Source organism: Amblyraja radiata, chromosome 2, assembly GCF_010909765.2.
Source record: "Amblyraja radiata isolate CabotCenter1 chromosome 2, sAmbRad1.1.pri, whole genome shotgun sequence".
Lineage (NCBI taxonomy): Eukaryota > Metazoa > Chordata > Chondrichthyes > Rajiformes > Rajidae > Amblyraja > Amblyraja radiata.
Window position 1 is genome coordinate 21,515,798 of NC_045957.1, and position 24,502 is coordinate 21,540,299.

Consider the following 24,502-nt stretch of genomic DNA (forward strand, 5'->3'; position numbering starts at 1 on the left):
GGCTAGATGCAGGAAGATTGTTCCCGATGTTGGGGAAGTCCAGAACAAGGGGTCACAGTTTAAGGATAAGGGGGAAATCTTTTAGGACCGAGATGAGAAAATCATTTTTCACACAGAGAGTGGTGAATCTGTGGAATTCTCTGACACAGAAGGTAGTTGAGGCCAGTTCATTGGCTATATTTAAGAGGGAGTTGGATGTGGCCCTTGTGGCTAAAGGGATCAGGGGGTATGGGGAGAAGGCAGGTACGGGATACTGAGTTGGATGATCAGCCATGATCATATTGAATGGCGGTGCAGGCTCGAAGGGCCGAATGGCCGCCTACTCCACCTACTGTCTATGGTTCTGAACGTGCTCAGGGTTTCAGCGTCTGCTGTCTCTACACTGCCCCCTGTGGCAGCCACTCGCAACGTAGTGGGTGACGTGACGGAAGGGTTCTCCGTGCGTGTCGCGTCATTAATCCCGTGGTTTCGCCCACGCCCACTGTGACGCTGCCGCCGTCGCGGGGTCGGGTGAGGATTTGTTTTGCTCTCGTCGCCCCGTCTCCGTCGCCATGAACCGGCTGTTCGGTCGAGCCAAGCCCAAGGGGCCCCCGCCTAACCTGACGGACTGCATCGGCAGCGTGAGTGCTCCAACCGCGGGCAGGAGGGGGAGGAAACCAGGGCGCAGGGCCCGGGCTGGGCTGGGTGAGAGCGGGGCGCGGCCCCGGGGTGTGGGGGAAGGAGCCGCCCGGTGAGGGGCTGGAGTCGCGGGCAGACACGGACGGAGAGGCCGCGGCCCCGGGGGACGGAGAGGCCGCGGACGGAGGCCTGTGTTCAGTCCGGGTTGCCCGCACTGGATGAGAGAAGTAAACCTCAACCCCACCTCCCTCCTTGTCTCCCGATTTCTCGGTGACTCTCCCAGATTTTTGTGCTGGAGACACAAGTAACTGCAGATGCTGACATATTTGAGCAAAACACAAAGTGCTGGAGTGGCAGCATCTCTGGAGACCATGGACAGGCGACGTTTCCGGTCAGGACCCATCTTCAGGAAGCTGGAAGAGAGATGGGGGCGGGATAAAGGTAGACACAAAATGCTGGAGTAACTCAGCGGGCAAGGCAGCATCTGTGGAGAGAATGGATGGGTGGCATTTCGGGTTGGGACCCTTGCTAATGATGGGTGGACAGAGGGCATTTATTGGCTGATGGTGGGCAAAGGCTAGAGAGGCAAAGGAAACAAAAGAGTGTTAGTTAAGTAGAGGACTGAAATGTAAAGCCAGAAGGCGGGATATGTTGATGAGTTCAGGGGTTGGGTAGAGGGGTCACTGGGAATAACATTTGTACATGGACTTGATTACAGCAGCAAACCTACAAAATCATGTCTTCCTGTACTCAAATGGCCTCAGTTGATATGTATAACCCAATACAAATCTGCTTTTGTCCATTTAAACGTTTTTTTGTGCCTCTACTGCTTCATATCTTATTCTACTTGGGCAATCCTTTGGTATTAAGGATGATTCTAATGTTCCCTAATGAATTGGTAAATTTTAAGATGATTGTAATTCTACAGATGGGACAGGAGTTGTCTGATGGAGAAAGTGAAGGGTAGCTTGTTCCTTCGGCCATTTATGTTGGTCTCTTTTAAGAAGGCGTTGAGCATGTCTTTGAATCTCCTTTTCAATTGTGTTTCTGTGAAAGGGTAGAATAGAGTGTCTGTTACAGTTGTCTAGAGTTGGGTAGGCAAATAGCATGGTCAATAAAGCCAGCTGAGGGTAATTAAATCCCCAGTGCTTTGGTTTGTGGGTGGCATTGACATTGGATTGCTTATCCTACCCAGGAACATTTTGTATTGCTACTGTCTTTCCAGTATTTTGGGGTCATTGCTTAGATAGTTTACATATACTGTCATTGTCCTATCTGGGACATATGACAATAAAACACTCTTGACTCTCTGGTCCTTGTCTCAGAGCATTATGCAGGGAACAATGCTGCCTGGTAGACCATGTGTTTAGTATAAGATCTGACATCCTTACCTTCATACATCCCTTTGATCAATTGATCACAGGCTATGCTGTGGCATCAACCAACATCAACTGTGCCTGCTTTCACTGAGAGATATTTCGGGCATATGAGAAGTGGTCCATGATTTCTGTGAACTTTTCTTGTCAGAGGGCAGCATTGTAGAGCGAGGGTAGGCTGGTGGAGAATCTTTCTCTTCCACGTGTTGAAAATGCATTGTCATGCACATGCGCTTTAGGCGTCAGTGAATGCGGCCATGTGCTCAGCCTCTGAATGTCTGTATGCTGCAGCTCGCCTACTGAGGTCCAAATGATCGGGGGTCTGGAGTGTAGTCACCATAGACTACATTAGTTAGTTCGTTAAGATTAACTCCACTTCTTGAAAGTTTTTTTTACGATGGATAGAAAATTAGCTTCATGGAAAGAAGCCAAAGGTGATAGTGGAAGGTTGCTTTTTTGACTGGAGGCCTGTGACTAGTGGTGTGCCTCAGGGTTCGATGCTGGACCCACTGCTGTTTGTCATCTATATCAATGATTTGGATGAGAACGCACGTGGCATGATTAGCAAGTTTGCAGGTGACACAAAAGTGGGTGGCATTGTAGTTAGTGAAGATGGTTGTCAAAAATTGCACCAGGATCTTGATCAGTTGGGCAGGAGGGCTGAAGATTGGTTGATGGAATTTAATACAGAGAATTGTAAGATGGTGTATTTTGGGAGCACTAACATGGGCAGAACGTACACAGTGAACGGTAGGGCTCTGGGGAGTGTAGAGCAGAGGGATCTACAAGTACAGGTACATAGTTCATTGAAAATGGCAGTACATGTAGATAGGTTGGACAAAAGGGCTTTTGGCACATTGGCCTTCATCAGTCAGAGCATTGAGTATAGAAGTTGGGAGGTCAGATGTATAAGATGTTAGTAAGGCTGCATTTAGAGTATTGTGGTCAGTTTTGGGCATCATGTTATAAGAATGATGTCAAGCTGGAAAGGGTGCAGAGAAGATTTACAAGGATGTTTCCAGGACTCGAGGGCCTGAGCTAGTCAGACGTTTGGCAGTCTAGGACTCAATTCTTTAGAGTGCAGGAGGGTGATGAGTGATCTTATAGAGGTGTACAAAATCAAGATAGCAATAGATTGGGTAGTTGCACAGAGGCTCTTTTTTAATAGGAATCTAAGGGGTAACTTTTTCACACAAAGGGTGGTAGGTGTATGGAATGGACTGCTAGAGGAGGTCGGTGAAGCAGGTATTATTGCAACGTTTAAGAAGCATTTAGACAGGTAGGACAGGTTTAGAGGGGTATAGGCCAAATGCAGGCAGGTGGGACTACTAGTGTTGATGGGACGTGTTGGCCTGTGGGCAATATGGGCAGCAGGGCCTATTCCATGCGGTATGACTCTAACGCTATGACTTTAAGACCAGAACAATAGAAAGTAGTCTAAATTCAGTCCTTTCTCTTTAGAAATAAATTCACTTGCTCGCTTTCGTTTTCATTTACTGATTTATTTTTATAATTTTGTATTCCCAGGTTCCTTTGCTTCTCCCGTCCTATTTAGATTTATATATTTAAATTAGCCCGCTAACCATGTATTTTCTTATCAGAATGCACTATCACGGGTAGTAAAGGAAGTAATGTTAATAAGAATTCTAACTCCTCCCTGTCCCTCCACACCCCACTGTGGATTGAATTTTGTATACACAATGGTTTCATCTGATTCGGTGAGACATAGGCAGGAATCTAAGTTTGAAAGATCTTGCAAAGGTGGTTTTATTTATTGTACCGGCACACTTGTTTTGCCCTTCTTATATCAACAACGTTGCCAAGCTCTCTTCATTTTCAGCATCTCTGTTATCTGTATCAATAGTTTTGATCCACAAGTACATTGCATTAGTTCTTAATGTTTGGTTGTTTAAAACGGAAAACTAAAGTTGGAATGCAGGAAATACTCGGGCCGGAAAGCATCTGTGGATAATATAGACAGGTTAGTTATTCTGGTGCATCTATTAGGTCTGAACTTAATGATATTGCACAAGAGTTGCATTTAAAGCTCAAAAGGAAGGAGGGGCACATTCCAGCACCTCTGAGGTAATCTTACAGGTTTTTCAAGAGCCAAGACTGTTTCCCTCGTCTTGTGTACTGGGCATGAACCGGAACAATTACTTTTATTTTTTATTTTTTTAATACATTTTTATTAGAGGCATCTGCATATCATAATCCAAACCAGTACAGACTTTGTTTAACAGTTACATATTATATATCTAGGTTTCCAAGGACCCAGTTACCAAAGTAGCTGGGATCTTCCTTTATCGGTTACCTATTAACATTGCCTCTAATTATTTATTTATATTTATAGATAGGAAAAATAAAGAAAGAAAGAAATGAGAAAAATAGGATAAACTATCAATAATACAACTTGGGAGATAGGTCCATAGGTCAGAGAACATAACTATTCATCTAGTCCTGGGTTCAGGCTTCAGTCCGGCCTCCGTGCAGGTCCGATCTACCCCTTCAAGTAATCTATAAATGGTGACCATATTCTAATAAATAATTCTGGTTTGTCAATTAAGACATATCTAATTTTTTCCAAATGTAAGGTCTCCGACATCTCCATAATCCACATCTTGATTGTGGGGGTTGTTGGGTTTTTCCAAAATTTTTATATCAATTTTTCCCCAATTATTATACTGTAATCAAGGAAATTTCTTTGGTTTATTGTGAGTTTTAGGTATTGTTCTGATATGCCCAATATTATTAATTTAGGGTCAACAATTACATTTTTAACTTGCTGCAGCTTTTCAGGCACAATGGATGTAACAATAATTAATAAGATTTACAATAAATTATTAGTTATTCCAAGTAAACGAGAGCATGTCTGCAAAACCCAAAGTACATAGACCAACCACAATAATGCAAAGTCTGCAGTGGTTCGGTGCTGAAGTAGAGTTGCACAGAGTGGTTCAAGAACCTGATGGTTGACGAGGCAAAGCCGTTCTTGAACCTGGAGGTAACTACTCAGGCTCCTGTAACAACCTCTCAAAGATGGCAGCGAGAAGAAAGCATGGACAGGTGGTGTGAAACTTTGTTGATATCTACTGGAGGCAGCACATTCTGTAGATTCCTTTGATGATGGGGCAATCAGCACCCGTGGTGGAATGGGCAAAGTCCATCACTGTCTGCAGCCTCCTTTGTTCCTGAATATCGAATATCAGAATCAAGTCATGATGCAACCAGTCGGTAGGCTCTCCATCAGGCACCTGTAGAAGTGATAGTGTTTGGTGACATGCTGAGTCTCCTCAAAACTTCTGAGGAAGTAGAGTTATTGGTAAGTTATCTTAGTGAATTCCTTATTTTTATATTAAGACAACATGCAAAGTCAAAATTGATGAGTGAGGATAGGAAATTAAGGAGTGTGACCAAGTAGAGGAGTTGAGCTTAATGGACAGAGTAGAGATATTTGAAAAGATACCACCCAATTTGTGTTATGGGCATTCGCTGATGAGAAGGCTTCACTGCCATAAGAACTACCATACTCTCAGATTAAATGACAAGGCTGGTGTAGAAAGGCCAGCAGAAAATATGCAATCCCGGAGCTAAAGAATTGTTTATAATCTTGGATGAATACATCATGAAGTTTAGTGAAATTCATGTGGATTTGGTTTGGAAGGAATAATGGATTTGGAAGAAGGTGTATAGGAAGGTAAAGCTGTGAGCTAATATTTACTTAAGCTTAGGTAGACAAAAATGCTGGAGAAACTCAGCGGGTGAGGCAGCATTTATGGAGCGAAGGAATAGGTGACGTTTCGGGTCGAGACTCTTCTTCACTTTACTTAAGCTTATGTTTTTGGTGTGCAAAAGTATAGAAGCATCGCCTTTCCATGTCCAAGGTGGGTTCTGACCCACAACATTGCCTGTCCAAGTCCTCCAGAGATGCTGCCTGACCTGTTGACTAACTCCAGTGCTCTGAATTTTACAAAATAATCGAATCATTTCGTTGAATTGCTGGATGAAGCAGAGTTTGATGTGGAGGTCAGAATGAGGACAAATCTGTATTGCTAAGGAGAGGATATACTTGTATTTGTAAGTAGCAGAGGACAAATTCTGCGAACAACAGTTAAAGGAGCAATGAATGTAATTGAGTTTTCTATATTCATGGGTAAAATCTGAACTAGAATTTGTAACAAGAGGATTTCAGTATAGGAGTAAAGAGGTTCTTCTGCAGTTGTATAGGGCTCTGGTGAGACCACATCTGGAGTATTGTGTACAGTTTTGGCATCCTAATTTGAGGAAAAACATCCTTGTGATTGAGGCAGTGCAGCGTAGGTTCACGAGATTGATCCCTGGGATGGCGGGACTGTCATATGAGGAAAGATTGTAAAGACTGGGCTTGTATTCACTGGAGTTTAGAAGGATGAGGGGGCATCTAATAGAAACTTATAAAATTATAAAAGGACTGGATAAGCTAGATGCAGGAAAAATGTTCCCAATGTTGGGCGAGTCCAGAACCAGGGGCCACAGTCTTAGAATAAAGGGGAGGTCATTTAAGACTGAGGTGAGAAACTTTTTCACCCAGAGAGTTGTGAATTTATGTAATTCCCTGCCACAGAGGGCAGTGGAGGTCAATTCACTGGATGGATTTAAGAGAGAGATAGAGATCCAGGGGCTAGTGGAGTCAAGGGATATAGGGAGAAGGCAAGCACGGGTTATTGATAGGGGACGATCAGCCATGATCACAATGAATGGCGGTGCTGGCTCGAAGGGCCGAATGGCCTCCTCCTGCACCTATTTTCTATGTTTCTATATGTATGCATTGATTTGTAATGGAACCAGGTGCCGAGAACTGATCATATTGAATGGCGGTGCAGGCTCGAAGGGCCGAATGGCCTACTCCTGCACCTATTTTCTATGTTTCTATGAACTGCTTTGGAAGGATATCGTGGAAAAGGGTTTGGAAAGGAAAATTCCATAGAAATAATAGTAACATTGCATCAACCAAAATTCTTCAGGTTATGTGATCCTCAGAGATAGGTAGAGGACATGACAAATTTATTTCATTGTAAATGCGTTTGTAGCGCACAAACAAAAAAATATTTTTTCTGATTGGATGGAAGGAAATTTGAAACAATGATTATAGAGGAGGTGTAGGAAAGAACTGCAGATGCTGGTTTAAATAGAAGGTAGACACAAAATGCTGGAGTAACTCAGCGGGACAGGCAGCATCTCTGGAGAGAAGGAACGGGTGATGTTTCGGGTCGAGACCCTTCTTCAGACTAAGAAATTGTGTATCCTTTCAGTTTGCATAAAGTTGCTCACAGATGGCTTTGCTGTAATACAATAGTTACAATTCCTAAGAAACCTTGTGTCACAGAAAATTTATTTATGAAGAAAATTGGGTCAATGGGGAAAAGGGTAACAAAGTTATTTTTCCTGCAGGAATTTGAAAAATAAGAATTTAGTATTGGTTTATTGTTGTCATGTGTACTAAGATGCACTGAAAACTGCAATCTATCCGGGCAAATCATACGGTTCATGAGTACAATCAAGCCATTCATAGTATAACAGGTAGTGCAAAATGAAAAATTACCAACAGAATATAGTGTTACAGTATTATTGCAATAGTTACAGTGCAAGAAGTCCAAGGTCCGCAAGGAGTTAGTTTGGAAGATCGGGATTACACTCTAGATTATGGGAGTGTCAGTAGTTTGATAAGTGGGGGAAAAAGCTGCTGTTCCGTTTCGGTCTCGTTTTAATGTATCTTGTTTTTTGATAGGTATAAGTTTATCTGAGATACTGCAGGCTAAAAATACCAGAGTGTTATTGCTCAAGTGTCAATAGAAGCAATGTTGTCAATTTCACAGTGAAATGAGCACCCTATATTCTTAAGCAACAGTGGAATCTAATTATTGTGGAGAGGTTACATGGAAACCGAAACCTAGACTTTATTTTAATCAGGACTGCTTGTTAATTTCCAAAGTAGCTTTTTAATTCCCAGTTGAAATTGCGCTCGAACCAATTCAGCCTGCATAATACAAGTAATATTCCCCATTTTATCAGTTGCATTAATGGAAACAATATTATACCTGAATTACCTCCACGTACAACTGGCAATGCAGATGATGCCAGGAACACATGGTATCTGGATAGTTTTACCACTAACAATAGCCTTAATCTTTTTAAAGTTAAAGAGGCAAATATATGATGCAATTGAGAAGTTAAGTTGTATATATTGTTCTATTTCTGTTTAGAGTTTTGGTACTCTAAATTTTAATGTTCCAGGATGAAGTTAGCAATCCTGAACCATGCTCATCAAATTCATATCTGAGTGAATGTGCTGTTGAGGGTGACCGATAAACAAATAATAATAATAATAATAATAATAAATACTTTATTAATCCCCTATTCAGGGGAAATTCAGATGTCCAAATGGACAGAAGACACTACTTTTGTCATTAAAAATTAAAAAAAGAATTTCAGCTGTGACATTAATCTACACACCAACAACCTCGTGCATCTGTCACATGAGATTATGCATATTTTTACCTTTTATTCTTTGATTTCTTGCCTTAATTTCTTCATTTGTATCTTTACTTCACCCTTTGTTTCCTTATTTCTATAGAAGTAAAAGAAAAACAATCACAAGTTTCAGATCACCGAATACAAGAATTTCAATTGGATTCGAATTTTGGAATGGTGTGATTTCTGCGACCATTTCCGTAAAACATTACAGATCTTTATTTATTGATCCCATGTCAACTGTTTAGAAAATTATTTGATTAGTGCTGCAAAAATTTAGTTTCACACATAGAAACATAGAAAAATATGTGTATGAGTAGGCCATTCGGCCCTTTGAGCCAGCATCGCCATTCAATTTGATCATGGCTAATCATCTAAAATATGTACCCCGTTCCTGCTTTCTCCCCATATCCCTTGATTCCTTTAGCCCTAAGAGCTAAATCTAACTCTCTTGAAAATATCCAATGAGTTGGCCTCCACAGCCTTCTGTGGCAGAGAATTCCACAGATTCACAACTCTCTGGGTGAAGAAATGTTTCCTCATCTCAATCCTAAATAAGTCCTTATTCTTAAACTGTGACCCCTGGTTCTGGGCACCCCCAACATTGGGAATATTTTTCCTACATCTAGCCTGTCCAATTCTTTAAGATTTTTAATCCTTCTAAATTCCAGTGAATATAAGCCCATTCTTTCACATTATACTCCAGGTGAAGTCTCACCTGGGCCCTGTACAACTGCAGGATAACCTCCTTGCTCCTATACTCAAATCTGCTCGCAATGAAAGCCAACATGCCATTCGCTTTCTTCACTGCCTGCTGTACGTGCATGAGTACTTTCAGTGACTGATGATTTCAATATTTCTATGATCAAGAGAAAGGTTGCATTTTAGGATTTAGAATATACCTCCTTCCTACTTACTCATAACATTTGATTGTTTTACCATTTTGAGGAACGTAGCAAATTTTCTGTTCTATTTAAAAAATATATATATTCACAATGACACCACAATGGCAAATTCTTCAGTATAGGGAAGGAGGAGGAGGGTGGGTTACAACCTGGGGAGGGGAGGTTTCTGAATCAGAATCCAGTACCATACGATACCCGAGGCTAAAATATGTAGCATGCACATCCTTTAAATGGTAAAACAAAAAAACTTACATAAAACTGGAATTTGACATTCATGACGAGACAAAACAGGAGCATGGTGATTCTAATTGTATATGGGTAAATCCTTTGGTTTTCTTAAATAAAGCTCAAGTTTTACTGAGAACATCAGAATAAACCTTGCCCTGCCATGTAAACAGAACAGTTCATTCAGGAAGCCGAGACTGCTACTAACTGGTTGTTTTCTTCTCGAATCCATCGACAAAGAACACTGATCTTCATTCAGTTAGTGGAATTCTAGATATTATCAGATGAGCCTTCATCTCCTGACTTTCAAAGATTGTATTTTCATTCAGGAGTGTCCACTCTCTCATTTTGGAAAGTATGATGTGATTTGCATTGATACATTGTTCTCTTTTAATAAAAGTTGGTCTGGTAACATAAACTGTACTTCTAATTGGTTATCAGAGTGTAAATTGTGCTTCTCCATGAGCTCCATTTGCCGGCTTTCCCCTTGTGTGAAGCTCCATTTGTAACAGCATCCTGTCAACATTTTTCAGTCAAACAAGGCATGTTGATAAATTCACACCTGATTTGATTTGAACTATATAATACTATGATCTCTGCACCATAAATAATTTAAATAGCTTTGTATTGAAACCAAGGGTATATACTCTTTCCACCTAGTGGGTTCACAGAAATTGCATCTGTGTTATCTAATCATTTCTTTGTATACTGGTGTCGGAGGCTGAATTGATGGGAATGAGCATTATTTAAGTCACTGCAGATTTTTTTATACTGCATGGTTTTATTTAGTCTTGACCTATTGTTCAGAAGGTATGTCTATTTTCTCTCTCAGTCCAAGAGAACTGAATCGACCTAGGTAGTTTCACTGCTGCTGCGGCAAGATTATTTTTCCCATTAGAAAACAATATATTTCTGTACATGAAACTCAACATTAGCCTTTTTTTTTTGTTCTGTTTAAAATGTATCAGCATTTGTTTGCTGTACCTGGTAACATTAGTATTTTGCGAGGCAGCAACAAAACAAGCTAATTGCTAATTGTGGCACACTCAAACACAAGCTGGAGTAACTCAGCGGGACAGGCAGCATCTCTGGAGAGAAGGAATGGATGATGTTTCGGGTCGAGACCCTTCTTCAGACTGGTTAAGGGTAAGGGAAACGGATGCTGCCTGTCCCGCTGAGTTACTCCAGCTTTTTGTGTCTATCTTCGGTTTAAACCAGCATCTGCAGTTCCTTCTTACACATTTTGTCTCAGTAATTCAGGCTCTTTTAGCAAAGATTGAGTTTTGTGAACTTCTAATGCATGAGATATAATAGAAATGTCTTACTTAGACATACAGTTTAGCTGTGTTTATTTAATATGTCCTGTTCAGTGGTCTTCTACAGTATGTTTAAGTTACCGCTCTGCCTTCAAACACACTGCATCCTATTTCCTTCCTCATTTTCTGTCCTCAATACCTTCATGAGGAGTTCAATAGCACCGTGAGGGGTTTGCATTGTTCAGTGTTTGAACATTTTGCACTCATACCCCCCCCCCCCCCCCCCCCCCCCCATGTATGATTGAGCGTTATAAAATTATTGCAGCCTTTTTCATCCAGTACAGTAGGTTCCATTCAAAGGAATTGTTCAATTTTTTGTTCAGGTTGATGGAAGAGCAGAATCTATCGATAAGAAGATCGCCAGACTTGATGTTGAATTAGCCAAATACAAAGACCAGATGAAGAAAATGAGAGAGGGTGCAGCAAAGGCAAGTGTTTAAAATATGACTAAGTTCTGCCTATTATTACAAATTGGCATAAGATGAAAAAGGAATATTTCATATGGAAGTATTTATGATTTAAGACAAAGGGTATTCGGAGAACTATAACTAGTAACAGAGGTCATTTAATAAATGAAGGGGTTATTATTTGAAGATTTAAGTGCTGCACAAAGGATCTTGAGACCTAGCTATAATTTCATCATGTTTTTGTTGTAAATCAGCACTTGGGCCTTTGACTCCATTAACAATACAAATACTAAAAATGGCTTTTTGTTTACTTTCCAGAACATGGTAAAGCAAAAAGCAATGCGCATTTTAAAGCAGAAGAGGATGTGAGTAATTTTTGTCTGAGAGTTTTTTCCTCTGATTTTCTCCCTGAGTTTTTTCTGTATTTATTTTCTGTATAAGATTAGTTTATTCAAAATAATTTGACCAGTAATTTATTTGGAATGTATGTGGTTCGTATTTACAGGTATGAGCAACAGAGGGACAACCTAATGCAACAGTCATTCAATATGGAGCAAGCCAACTATACCATACAGTCATTGAAAGACACAAAGACCACGGTAACAACGGAAGATCTCTGCTTGTCTGTTATGTTGCCTGTTTTAGTAGAATAAAACCATGTTTAATATGAATACAATATCTTTGTAGTGCAATAAAGTAAATTCTCAGTTAATTTGTAATATAGGAGTGCAGTTTACTAAAATGAACAGACACAAATTAAATTAAACCGCACTAGTGCAGTATGGTTTTTGACATTTGATCTGTTGTGCAGGTGGATGCAATGAAAACTGGTGTCAAGGAAATGAAGAAAGCTTACAAACAAGTCAAGATTGATCAGATTGAGGTGATGTATACTGTGTTTAAAAATTGCTGAAAATATTTTGTAGGTGTATAAGATAACATTTTATAGATTTGTTGTGTAAAATCACTTTTGTTTTTCTGAATATAGTGAGAGGAAACTCATTAGTTAGGAGGACAGGCAAGAGATTATGTGGCTGCTAACGAGACTGATGGTGTGTTGCCTGCCTGATGCCAGGGTCCCGGATGTCTCTGAGCGGCAGTAGAATATTCTTCAGGGTGAGCAGCAAGAGATTGTTGTGCACAATTGGCACAAATCACATGGATAGGAAAAGGTTTGATATCCTGCAGAGTAAATATAGAGAGTTAAGCAAAAAGTTTTAAAAAACGACCTCAAGGGCATGATTCTCCGGATTCCTCCCGGTGTCATGTGCTAGTGAGAGTAGGAATATAGGACAGGTGAATGTGTGGCTGAATAGTTGGTGGAAGATGGGGTTGGGATTCAGATTTCTGGACATTGGGATCTCTTTTGGGGCGGAGGAGAACTGTACAAGAGGGGTGGGGTTGCATCTGAACTGGAGGGGGACGAATATCCCGGTGGGCAAGATTGCCAGTGTTCCATGGAAGGATTTGAACCAGTTCTGCAGAAGGATGAGATCCAATGCCATCATGAGGCAAGTGGAAGGCTGGAGGTCGGTACAGAAGTTGATGACAGCAAATTCCATTGATGGAAGCGAGGAAAGACGGTTGAATTGCATTTATTTCAGTGCTAAATGTTGGACTATTCCCATGATAAAGTAATACCGTCATAAGGTAACTCCCCTTTTACCTCTATCAACAACAGTAAGCTTCCAGTCCTGGCTCTCTCTTAGTTAGGTTTCTGCAATGCCTTTAACGTCCCAGTCGCACATACTTATCACCCTTAATTTATCCACCTTACCGGTCACTCCTAAAGGCATTGTGGAAACCTGGCTAAGGGAGAGCCAGGACTGACAGCTTACTGTTTATAGCGGTAAAAGGGGAGTTACTTTATTAAGGTATTACTTTATCATGGCAATAGTCTGACATTACTGAAAGATTGTCCAGTGAGGCTGTATGGGTGGAGCTGAGAAATAAAAAAGAAGATGATCACCTGTTGGAATTGTACTATAGGCCCCCTAATAGTCAACAGGAATCAGAGGAACAAATATGCCGAAAGATTTTAGACAGCTGCAAGACTAATAGCATTGTCACACCAGGGGATTTTAACTTTCCCAAACTAAATTGGGACTGCCATAGTACTAGCGGCTTAGTTGAAGTGTAATTTGTCAAGTGTGTTCAGGAAGGTTTCTTGGGTAATAGGTAGAGGATGCTTCAAGGGGAGAGAGCAAAGCTTGACCTATTCTTAAGGAAGTGGGCAAGGCAAGTGATTGAAGTGTCAGTGGGTGAACCTTTTGCGGAGAATTAAGGAGAATCCATAAGGATTTGACATGGTATATTCGGCACCAAGGTAAAATGTGCATGGCCTCTCAGAAATTAAAGTTGTATTCTATATGTGGAGCTGCAGGAGCTGGCAAGGTCCTCAATGAATACTTCGCCACTGGTTTTACTGTGGAGAAAGATGTGAAGACGAGGGAAATGTAGAAAGTGAATGACATTATCTTAAGGACAATCCTTATTACAGTTGATTGTCTTGTGAATTAATCAAGAAGGTTGCTGAGGGTGGAACCATGGGTTTGGTCTGGGTTTCAGCAATGCCTTTGATAAGGATTTGCATGCTGGGTCCTCTGGAGGTTTTCATGATATCCAGGGTGAGCTAGCTAGCTGAATACAGAATTGGCGTTGTTGTAAGAAGCAAAGGGTGGTGTGAAAGGTTTATTTTTAACTGGAGGCCTGTGGTTAAGGGTGCGCCTCAGGGTGTTGTAAAGGAGAGAGGTCTAGGCATGCTGGGTGATCTGTTAAGTACTGCAGGTGGATGGGGTAGTGAAGAAGGCTTGTGGCACATTTGCCTTCATCAGTCAGGGAATTAAGTGTTGGAACATTATGTCATAGTTGTACAGATGTTGGCGAGGCTGCAATTGGGAGTACTATATTCCGTTTTTGTTCCCTGTGGCAATAGGAAAGATACCATTAAGCTGCAAAGAGCACAGAGAGGATTTGAGAGGCTGTTGCCAGGACTCGAGGGCCTGAACTATAGGGAGAGATTGGGCAGGCTGGGACTTTATTTCCTTGGAGTGCAGGAGGCTGAGGGGTGATTTTACTTCGGAGTCACGTGAGTGACTACGTGAAGAAGGGCCGTCCGTCTGCGTGCGCGCCATTACGTCTGAACGCGACGGGCTGGCAGGCACTGCGTCCTCCCAGGCCGTTAGGATGGCAGGTAAGGAAAGTTGAATCACTTACCTGCATTCTTTCGGGCTTGAAACTTTTTGTAGTTTCAGGGCCCAGATGTCTGGGAGACGGTCCGCGGGGAAGTCGGCTGCCGAAGACCGCAGCATTTCCCAGTAGCGGGCAACGGTGTTTCCCGACATAGCGCCGGCAGCTGAACCGGCAGGAGACTTGTTGCAGGAGGAGAGATCCGTTGGTGGTCCTGCAGTACGGGAAAATCCACCTGCAAGTCAAACAACCCGTTGACTCGGAGTCCGGGGGGAAAAGGGATACCCTGCCTCAACGGAGAGCGTCTGAGGACGACTCTCCCACATAGGAGCAACTTTTTGGAGAAGTTGCTCCAACAATGACCTGCTCTAAGGAGAGAGCTGTGTCAGCCCGGGCCTACAGCAGCAGGCAGTACCGGGAGCCTCGCATAATGGGGCAACCCAATGTCTTCCCCATTGGAGGGGGAAGTACATATGGAAGAAACCACTCTGAATCAGAGTACAAAAGCAGGGGCGGGGGGGGGGGGGGACCTTCCCAGGGACAAGCAGAAGAAAGGAAGTAAGTAAGTAACTTTTACTTGTATAGCACTGTTTAAGTTAACTTGCACCAAAGAGCTTTACATAAAATAAATAATAAGCACAAAAGAAAAGAAATACTTCAGCAATCATCCAGGTTCCACTGGGTGCTTCCCTGGATAGAGATCTAGAAAATGTCTCCTGCTCTGAGGAGAGGAGCATTCACGGTCAATTTCAGTCTGACCCAAAGCAAGAATCTCATTTAGGCCCGCTGGAGGGGCCATGTCAGCGCAGGTATCCTCAGGGGCCTGCGGCAGCACCTGTTTTCAGGGCTACCTACAAATCTCACTCTCAATGGAGGGGAGTGTGAGTGATCAGTAGGTAACTGATCTCGAATTACAATACTATACAATACCATTTATTTGTCATTTGAACCTCACATAACGTTCAAACGAAATTTGGTTTCGAGATCAGTAGGTAACTGATCTCGAATTAAAGTATGAACATACTGAAGCACATGCATATGGCCTCAAGAGACAGCAGTTGGCAGAATATCCGCACAAATGCCGGCAAGGGAACAGCGCTATCAGGGTGACTTTGGAGAAACCAGCCGCCGAATCCTCTCTTCAGGTAAGACCAGAAGAAGGAAGCAAAAGCTGTCGGACCAATCAAGGTACCAACGACAAGCAAACTTCATCAGTAGGCGACAACACACCCCACACCTCCATAGGGGGTAAGCAGTTCACTGAAGCCGGTTGTAGCTTGAAAGCTGGGCACGGAAATATGATCAGAGTCGTCTTTCAAGGCAGACTCAGAATTATGGCCAGAATTATCCGACAAGGCAGGCTCAGTATGATAAGGTTTTCAGACCAAGACCCAAGCAGAGGTCAGGAGAAACATGGAATCCACACTTCCTACCAGTCCAACTCCCAATCAAGGAGAGAAAAGGAACCCGCATCAGGGGCCTTTGGGCTTACCTCAAGACCACCGGTAGCCATGGAGGTAGGTGGGTCTGGGTTTACTGAAACAAGGGATTGTGGACCAGTTACATGTTGGTAATTTTACTCTTGTGTTTTTGTTCAAAATGACAATAACGTGAATTTCAGATCTGGTTTTAAAAAACAGATAACAACATGTGATTATTTGTTGCTGCACAACATACATAGGTTCCAAGCAGACTTGGAACTCGGACCGGAATTGTCTTCAAGGCAGGCCCAGTATTTTGGGCAGGATTGCCTTCCAGGAAAGGTGACAGATGGAGGATGTCACTTCATCCAGGTTTAACTCATTTGTGCAGTACAGACTTTTAGAAACAGCAATTTTTTGTTACGGTCTAACTACTGTTTTATAGGAGCTTCCTATAAAATGGTCACATGGCATGCATCGACCTCAAAGATGCATACTATTCAGTGTGTATTCATTAAGAACAGGAGATATTTGAAGTTTAAGTGGATGGCATGGCTCTGCCAAATGGGTTGACATCAGCTCCTAGACTATTGACTAAACTACGGAAACCAATTCTGGGACGACAAAGGTCTCAAAACAACATAGTAATGGCATATTTGGAGGACATTTTCATTTTGGAGTCACCAAGAATTGGCAGAAGCATCAGTCAAGCAAACCAAAACCCTGTTTGAAAGAATTGGTTACCTCATCCATCCAGTTAAATCAAAATTGACACCTACAAGGGTAATTGATTACCTAGAATTTACTATCAAAAACAGTAAATATGTTGGTGACTTTGCCTAGGGGCAAACGACAATATTAATTAAGCCTACAATGACCTGATAGTCAAATTCTAGCCATCTATCAGGCAAACAGCGAGTGTAATTGGCAAATAGTAGCTGCATTCCCAGCAGTACGGGCCTTTGCATTACCAGAACTTACAGCAAGCAAAGGAACGAACACTCAGATTACATGCAGGCCGAATTGGCAAACTATGGATTGCCAGCAGAGGCCATTGTTGAATAACTATGGTGGATAACGAATGGGAGAAAGCTCAGGGAAATTTTGCTCGAAAGCCATCGAGGGTTCTTCAGACCTATGCAAGCGGCTAAGGATGGGGAGACACTAACACAGTCTAAAGCTGTGGGGGCAGATGGAATGAGCAGGAGTCTGTAATTCCCCAACACATGGAATCAATTACCCAGAATTGTTGGGGACACAATATGGACTCAAGGTTCTCTGTAGCGATATGCAACTGGTGCTTGTTCAAATTCAGATTGATAACACCACTGCGGTGGCATATATCCATTAACAAGGGTGGTGTAAAATCTGTATCTTACAACAGATTGTCGAACCTCATTTGACACTGGTGTATCGAGAGGAATATTTGGGAAATCTACGAAGTAGATATAACACGGTGACAGATGCTGGATCATGAATGTTTAATAACAACACAGAATGGATGTTGAATCAGACAGTATTTAACAAAATAACTACACGATTTGGCATACCAGATGTTGATCCGTTTGCATCTAGACTAACCATTAGTTACCCAGATATGTGTCCTGCGAGCTGGATCCAGGAGCAAGGCAGTGGATGCTTTCTCCCTCAATTGGGGAGGAATGTTTATGTATGCTTTCCGCCAATTTGTCTCACAAACCGATGCTTGACAAAAATCAAGCAAGGCTAAGCCACAGGCATATTGGTAGTGCCAGATTGGCCTACTCAAGCCTGGTCCCCAAAGATTTTGGGAATTATAGTCCAGCAAGTAATGGCTGTACCCAAGAGCAGGGACCTCCTAGTGAACCCAGTTACAGGGAGCAATCATCCACTACATGAACGTATAACTTGTTGGTCTGCAGATTCTGAGGAGGCCATTTCAAGGCATAGGACTGTCCGAACAAATACAACACAGTTCGGATAACGGATGTCTTGGAGTTCCTATCAACTGTACTATAACTATAAACTAGGTTATAGTGCATCTATAGTGCCAGAGGCGCACTCTCCTCCAATCTGATGCCGGAAGCAGGGCACAGTTCGATAGGAGTGCACCCCTTTACAACAAAATTCATGAAGGGAATTTACAATTAAAGACCTCCATGGCCAAGGTACACTGACACATGGGATGTGAGCGTGGTACAAACCCTACTTTGACAGTGGGGACCGCCTATAACTAACCCTGAAGGTGTTATGCTGACAAAGAGTCCAGACACTGGAAAGGCTACGGTTGGACTACATGACCACCAATATGAACAACATAACATTATAAAACAGAGCAGGCCAGGAATGCCAGGGATGGAGATCCAGTTCTTGGCATATCCAGAGGACCAACGGTTGTGTGGGTGGTAACATACTAACACCACTATCTGAGAGTTACGGAGAACCTCAGAGGCTCAGAACAATCGGTCCTCATCAGCCATAAAATAAAAATAAATAAATAAATAAATAAACCACACCAAAAGGTGTCAACTCAAACCATCACCAGATGGTCAAAAGAGGTAATGGCGGTAGCAGGAGTAAACATTTATATGGTTAAATCTCACTCCACCAGGGCTGCATCTACGTTGGCAGCAAGAGCTATGGACGTGCCCTTGACGACATCCTAGTGGCTGCAGGATGGACGAATGAAATAACGGTCCACCGGTTTTATAACAAACCCATTACCGAACTGGGGGTGTTTGCACGTACCATTTTAAGTTCTGTCCCTTAGTTTCCCCCCCAAGGTTGGGAGGGTAACTTTTTAAAAAACGTTTCTTTCATTTAAAGCATCAGTTTCTTTACTTAACTACGTAATGTCTGAATGCTTTAATGATTACACGCATCCATGGTCAATCCATTCAGTGTGTGACGCCTGGATTCGTAACCGGCGTAAAATCACAGAGCTTTGAAATCTTCACGTAGTCACTCACGTGACTCCGAAGTAAAATAGTAAGATTAAACGAGAACTTACCAGTTTGAAGTTTGATCTTGATTTTATGAGGAGTTACGATGAGCGATTACGTGCCCACCGCTCCCACCCTCATACTATCAAGGTCATATGGAAGTTCTAGTTTCATCACAATCTTACTATTCTCAGGTCTTCTTTTTATCTGTGATTTAACACCGCTGCTTTGAAGATTGACGCGCACGCAGACGGACGGCCCTTCTTCACGTAATCACTCATCGTAATTCCTCATAAAATCAAGATCAAACTTCAAACTGGTAAGTTCTCATTTAATCTTACTATTTTGTAGAGGTGTATAAAATGATGAGAATTGATATGGTCTTCTTTCGTGTGGCGTGCACAGCCTAAAGTTGTTGGACAACTTGTTCTATTTGATCTTCCGTTTGTGCACGTCGAGTTGATTGCATTAGTCGAAACAGGGCGGACCATGTGAAGGTTGCAAACTTCCACCCCATTGATATGGTGAATGTGGTATTTTCCCAGGGTAGGGGAATCAAGAACTAGAGGCAACAGTTTAAGGTAAGAAGGGAAATTTTAATAAGAACCCGTGGGGCAAACCTTTTCTACATGGAGGATGGTGGGTATATGTAATGAGTTGCCAGAGGAAGTAGTTGAGGCAGATACAATAACAACATTTAAAATACATTTGGACAAGTACATGGATAGGAAAGGTTAAGATGGATATGGGTCAAAATGCTGCCAAATGTGACTAGCTTAGATTGATAGCATGGACGAGTTGAGCTGAAACGCCTGTTTGCCTGCTGTATGGTTTGTAGGTTTTGATGCAACAAGCTACATTGTAGTTTATTCACTATTGGTCTCCACAGAACATACAAGATCAATTAGAAGACATGATGGAAGAAGCAAATGATGTGCAGGAAGCCTTGAGTCGCAGTTATGGAACACCAGAAATTGATGAAGATGATTTGGAAGCAGGTGAGGATGAACTCCTCATAATGTATTACAGTAGTAATAAGAGTATAATTGAATCCAGCAGAGCTAATTGCTGGTAGTGGAAACTTAAAAGATAACCTATTTTTGGTAGTTGCAATTGCATTACCATGCTGAAAGTACTGGATGCATTTGAAACAATACAATTTTTTTTCTAAATGTTGAATATTGGAGCACAAATATATACTTTAGTTTGATCGAACAACAAAGGATCGCATTGTGTATATTATTAGTTTGGCGGGTTAATGCTCTATTTAAATGTTTTTCTGTGAATATATCAGCAGTGAATTGCTCTACATGTTCCACATTGCAAATAGCATGCAGATACAGGAGGCAGTGAAGAAAGCGAATGGCATGTTGGCCTTTATAACAAGAGGAGTTGAGTATAGGAGCAAAGAGGTCCTGCAGTTGTATAGGGCCCTAGTGAGACCACACCTGGAGTATTGTGTGCAGTTTTGCTCCCCTAATTTGAGGAAGGACATTCTTGCTATTGAGGGAGTGCAGCTTAGGTTTACAAGGTTAATTCCCGGGATGGCGGGACTATCATATGCTGAGAGAATGGAGCGACTGGGCTTGTACACGCTGGAGTTTAGAAGGATGAGAGGGGATCTTATTGAAACATATAAGATTATTAAGGGTTTGCACACACTAGAGGCAGGAAACATGTTCCCAATGTTGGGGGAGTCCAGAACCAGGGGCCACCGTTTAAGAATAAGGGGTAAGCCATTTAGAACGGAGACGAGGAAACACTTTCTCAGAGTTGTGAGTCTGTGGAATTCTCTGCCTCAGAGGGCGGTGGACTCCGGTTCTCTGGATACTTCCAAGAGAGCTAGATAGGGCTATTAAAGATAGTGGAGTCATGGGATATGGGGAGAAGGCAGGAACGGGGTACTGATTGGGGATGATCAGCCATGACACATTGAATGGCGGTGCTGGCTCAAAGGGCCGAACGGCCTACTCCTGCACCTATTGTCTATTGTCTATAGTTTTAAAGTTCAGTCATACAGCATGAAAAAAGCCACTTCAGCCCACAATATCCAGAGTTTGTATCTATTCTAATTCCATTTATGTACATTTGTCATTTATGTGCCTTCTATGTTTGACAATGCAGGTGCTTGTCCAGTTGCTGGTGAAATGTGGTAAAAGTAGTTGCTTTGAAACTTGCTCTGAAATTTCATTGTATGTATTTACAATGACAATAAAGAGTATTATTATTATTATTTGACCACCACATCAAGCAGTGTGCTCATAGTTCTAACTACACTCCATGGGGAAAATAATCCCCCTCAGACCCCTCTGAATCTTTTATCTCTAACCTTATTCCTTTGCCCTCTAGTTTTAGCACCTCCATCATGGGAAAGTTTTAAAATTCCTACTACGACAACCTTATTAGTCCTGCAGCTGCCTGCAATCTCCCATTCCTTGTGCATGACTGGTTGATTATTTACCGCCCTGTGTCTGACAGTGGACAAGAAATTCCTGTTACCTGAGGATTTGTGGTGTGGATTGTTGTCAAAGAATTTGATGTGAGAATGGCGTACATGCTTCTCCCAGTCAAAGCTTTATACAATGAATAGTGTGATTTAAAAAAAATGCATGTTTCTGTACTGTTTTGTACGTTTAGAACTGGATGCACTTGGTGACGAACTTCTAGCTGATGAAGACTCTTCCTATTTGGACGAGGCTGCATCTGCACCGTCTATTCCTGAGGGTGTTCCAAGTGACGCAAAAACCAACAAGGTATGCTTCATTATAATCTGCTGGTGTTCCCCCCCCTTTGCATTCATGCATTCTGTTGTTTACAGTGTGATTATCTATTTGTATTTAATTGTCGCACATGATATGTTAACATTGTGGATCCTTGCATGCACCTGCCGGCTTCATCTCCAGTGTATTGAGTAATATAAAAGCGGCACTTTAACATTTTTAATGAGTGATAATGAAATAATAATAGTTTTCTCTACAATGCCAGAAGTTGTGGGGAGACCTGATAGTAGTATATACAATGAAACAAAGATTGGTAGACAAAGGGTAGACATTTAAAACCCTATTCCCAGGACGGACAAATAAAATACTAGAGGGTGAGGAGGGCAAGATTTAAAGGAGGTATGCAGGTAAACCTTTTTACACGGTGAGTGCCTGGAAAGAGCTGCTGAGGGTGGTGATTGAGGCAGATACGATAGTGGCATTTAAGAGTCTTGAATAGGCATATGGACGTACAGGCAATGGAGGAAATTGGATTATGTACAGGCAGATAAGAGTTGGTCTTGGCATCATGTTTGGCACCGATATTCTGGGTCAAAGGGCCTGTTCTTGTGCTGTACTGTTCCAATTGATATTTCATTCACAATTTCTATTTTTCTTACTTCTGCATTGAGTTTTGCACCTAATGCTTGTAGTCATTTAGCAAACTAAGTTAAATGTGCTTCATGCGGGCAGCAAAGTGTATTTTATTTCACTAACGAATACCGAATATTATTTGTATTTTCAGGATGGTGTACTAGTGGACGAATTTGGCTTGCCACAGATTCCTGCAACTTAACTAATAGCTCTCAAGCAAATTTGTAATTAAATGATTTTTTGTACATATGCCATCATTTCTTGAGGTATTATTTCAAATCAAAATGTCATGACCTTCACTGCATTATGGAATGTGGCTTGGAAAACATATTTGATATCATAACATGGGTTTCTATTTAATTCCTTTAAATAATGTGCAAGAAATATCTTGTAGAATTTACCTCTTAAAGTCTGTGTACTTTGATTAACATGTGTACTATTTTGCTTGCAATGGATACTAAGCATGATTATACAAAAACTGATTTGTGGAAAATACGTGGGATTGCAATTTGCTGACGTACTTTAATAAACTGGCTGCAGACAAATATTTAAGCTCTGTAAATCTATCTTCCTTATTATTACAATAAATAATTATTTTCAGACAATTGTAGCCTTCTAATTAATAAACACCCATTTACAACTAAAGAACTGACTTTTAATCAGTTTTGCTGAATTGAATGAAACTAATTTATGTAAAATATTGAAAATCTATTTGGTGTGGTTGAAATAAGTTGACCAAACAAGCAAGATGAAAGGATTTTGTGACACCAGTTTTGACTGTGGCTCTCCGATTCCGTTTACTATATGCTGGCAGTGATTGATTCTGAAATATTTTAATGTACAGGAGCATTGGCTCAACATGGCTTTTTTTTCTTTATGAACGCTGTCTTTTTTCAATCAATTGACCGATTCTTCCCATAATATAGGTGATATTTGTCAAATCTATTTCATTTAATTATTTTGTGGGAAACTAAAGTCAGTGATCTGAAGCAGGAGCACATTAATGCGGGAATCAAGATGATGGTGTGATTCAAACTAAAGCAGAGTTATTTTACATCTGACATAATTATTTCATATGTTGGGAATATTTTATAACATTGGTGTAATCCTGTGGTATTAATATATAGCCTTGTACAAAAACCTACTTTATCAACTTGGATTAATGAAAAGATTGTCTACCTAAAATGTTTTAAATGTAAAAATAAAAAAACTTAGACATGCCAAAGGTATTTATTTTTATTTGAACTTGAGTTCCGTTTCTTGCACACAATTATTTTGCGACTTTTATGATAGATTTGAATAAATGGTGGTTCAGAGGTTTGAATTTTATTGCAATGAAACAAGCCTAATGTCTGTAGTAAGAATGTTGCTGGAGAGAATTCTGACAGATAAGATTTGCATGTATTTGGGAAGATTGGGGTAGATTAGGGATAGTCAGTCCTGTCTCGTATCTTAGTTTTTGAATAGGAGACCAAGAGGATTGACATGGGCAGGCCGTTAGACACTGTCTATTTGGAGTGCAGCAAGGCCTTTCACAAGGTCCTGGAAAGATCAGAAAGTTGAATCTCATAGTATCTAGTGAGAGCAAGCCAGTTAAACACAAAATTGATTTGGTAGGTGGTAGTGGAAGCAGGGAGCCTGCAGAGGGACTTGGACAAGTTGGGAGAATGAGCAAAGAAGTGGCAAGAGGACTACAGTGTAGCAAGGTCATGTACTTTGCTGGAAGGAATAAAGGCATTGACTATTTTCTAAATGGTGAGAGGATTCTGAAATTGGAGGTGCTAAGTGTCTCTGGATTACTGGTGCAGAGTTTCCAAAAGGTTGATTTGCAGGTTGAGTTGGTGGTCAGGAAGGCAAATGCAATGTTGCCATTCATTTCCAAAGGACTAGAATATAAAAGCTATTAAGTAATGCGGAGGCTTGATAAGGTCAAAGATTTGCTGACGATGGAGAGGATCCAAAGGAGGTTTACAAGAATGATCCCGTGGGGGTTAATGTGTAGGAGCGTTTGATGGTCTTCTTCTTCTTGCGTAGAGCGTGCACTGCCTAAAGTTGTAGGACAACTTGTTCTATTGATCTTATTTGATTGTGCACGCCGGGTTGATTGCATTTGTCGAAACAGGGCACGTGAAGGTTGCAATCTTCCACTCCGCGTTTGATGGTTTTGGGCCTGTACTCACTGGCATTTGGAAGGATGAGGGAGGATCTCATTGGAACATACCAAATAATGAAAGGCATAGAGTGGATCTGGAGAGGATTAT

The 24,502-nt window shown here is 41.5% G+C and overlaps 1 protein-coding gene across 1 annotated transcript; it reads left to right on the forward strand.

Annotated features, from left to right (window-relative positions):
- The first annotated feature begins 486 nt into the window (after positions 1 to 486).
- chmp5 (charged multivesicular body protein 5) lies at positions 487 to 23,462 on the forward strand. The gene is made up of 8 exons (XM_033042908.1): positions 487 to 620; positions 11,274 to 11,378; positions 11,676 to 11,722; positions 11,863 to 11,956; positions 12,169 to 12,240; positions 19,778 to 19,886; positions 21,526 to 21,641; positions 22,393 to 23,462. Exons 1-8 carry the CDS (start codon positions 552 to 554, stop codon positions 22,441 to 22,443), a joined length of 663 nt encoding a protein of 220 aa, XP_032898799.1. The 5' UTR covers positions 487 to 551; the 3' UTR covers positions 22,444 to 23,462.
- Positions 23,463 to 24,502: the final 1,040 nt, after the last annotated feature.

Excerpts from the sequence above, each read along its gene's own strand:
- chmp5 (XM_033042908.1), top strand. The coding sequence starts at position 552 with ATGAACCGGCTGTTCGGTCGAGCCAAGCCCAAGGGGCCCCCGCCTAAC. Across the intron at positions 12,241-19,777 it reads TCAAGATTGATCAGATTGAG|AACATACAAGATCAATTAGA; the intron begins GTGATGTATACT and ends TGGTCTCCACAG. Across the intron at positions 19,887-21,525 it reads TGAAGATGATTTGGAAGCAG|AACTGGATGCACTTGGTGAC; the intron begins GTGAGGATGAAC and ends TTGTACGTTTAG.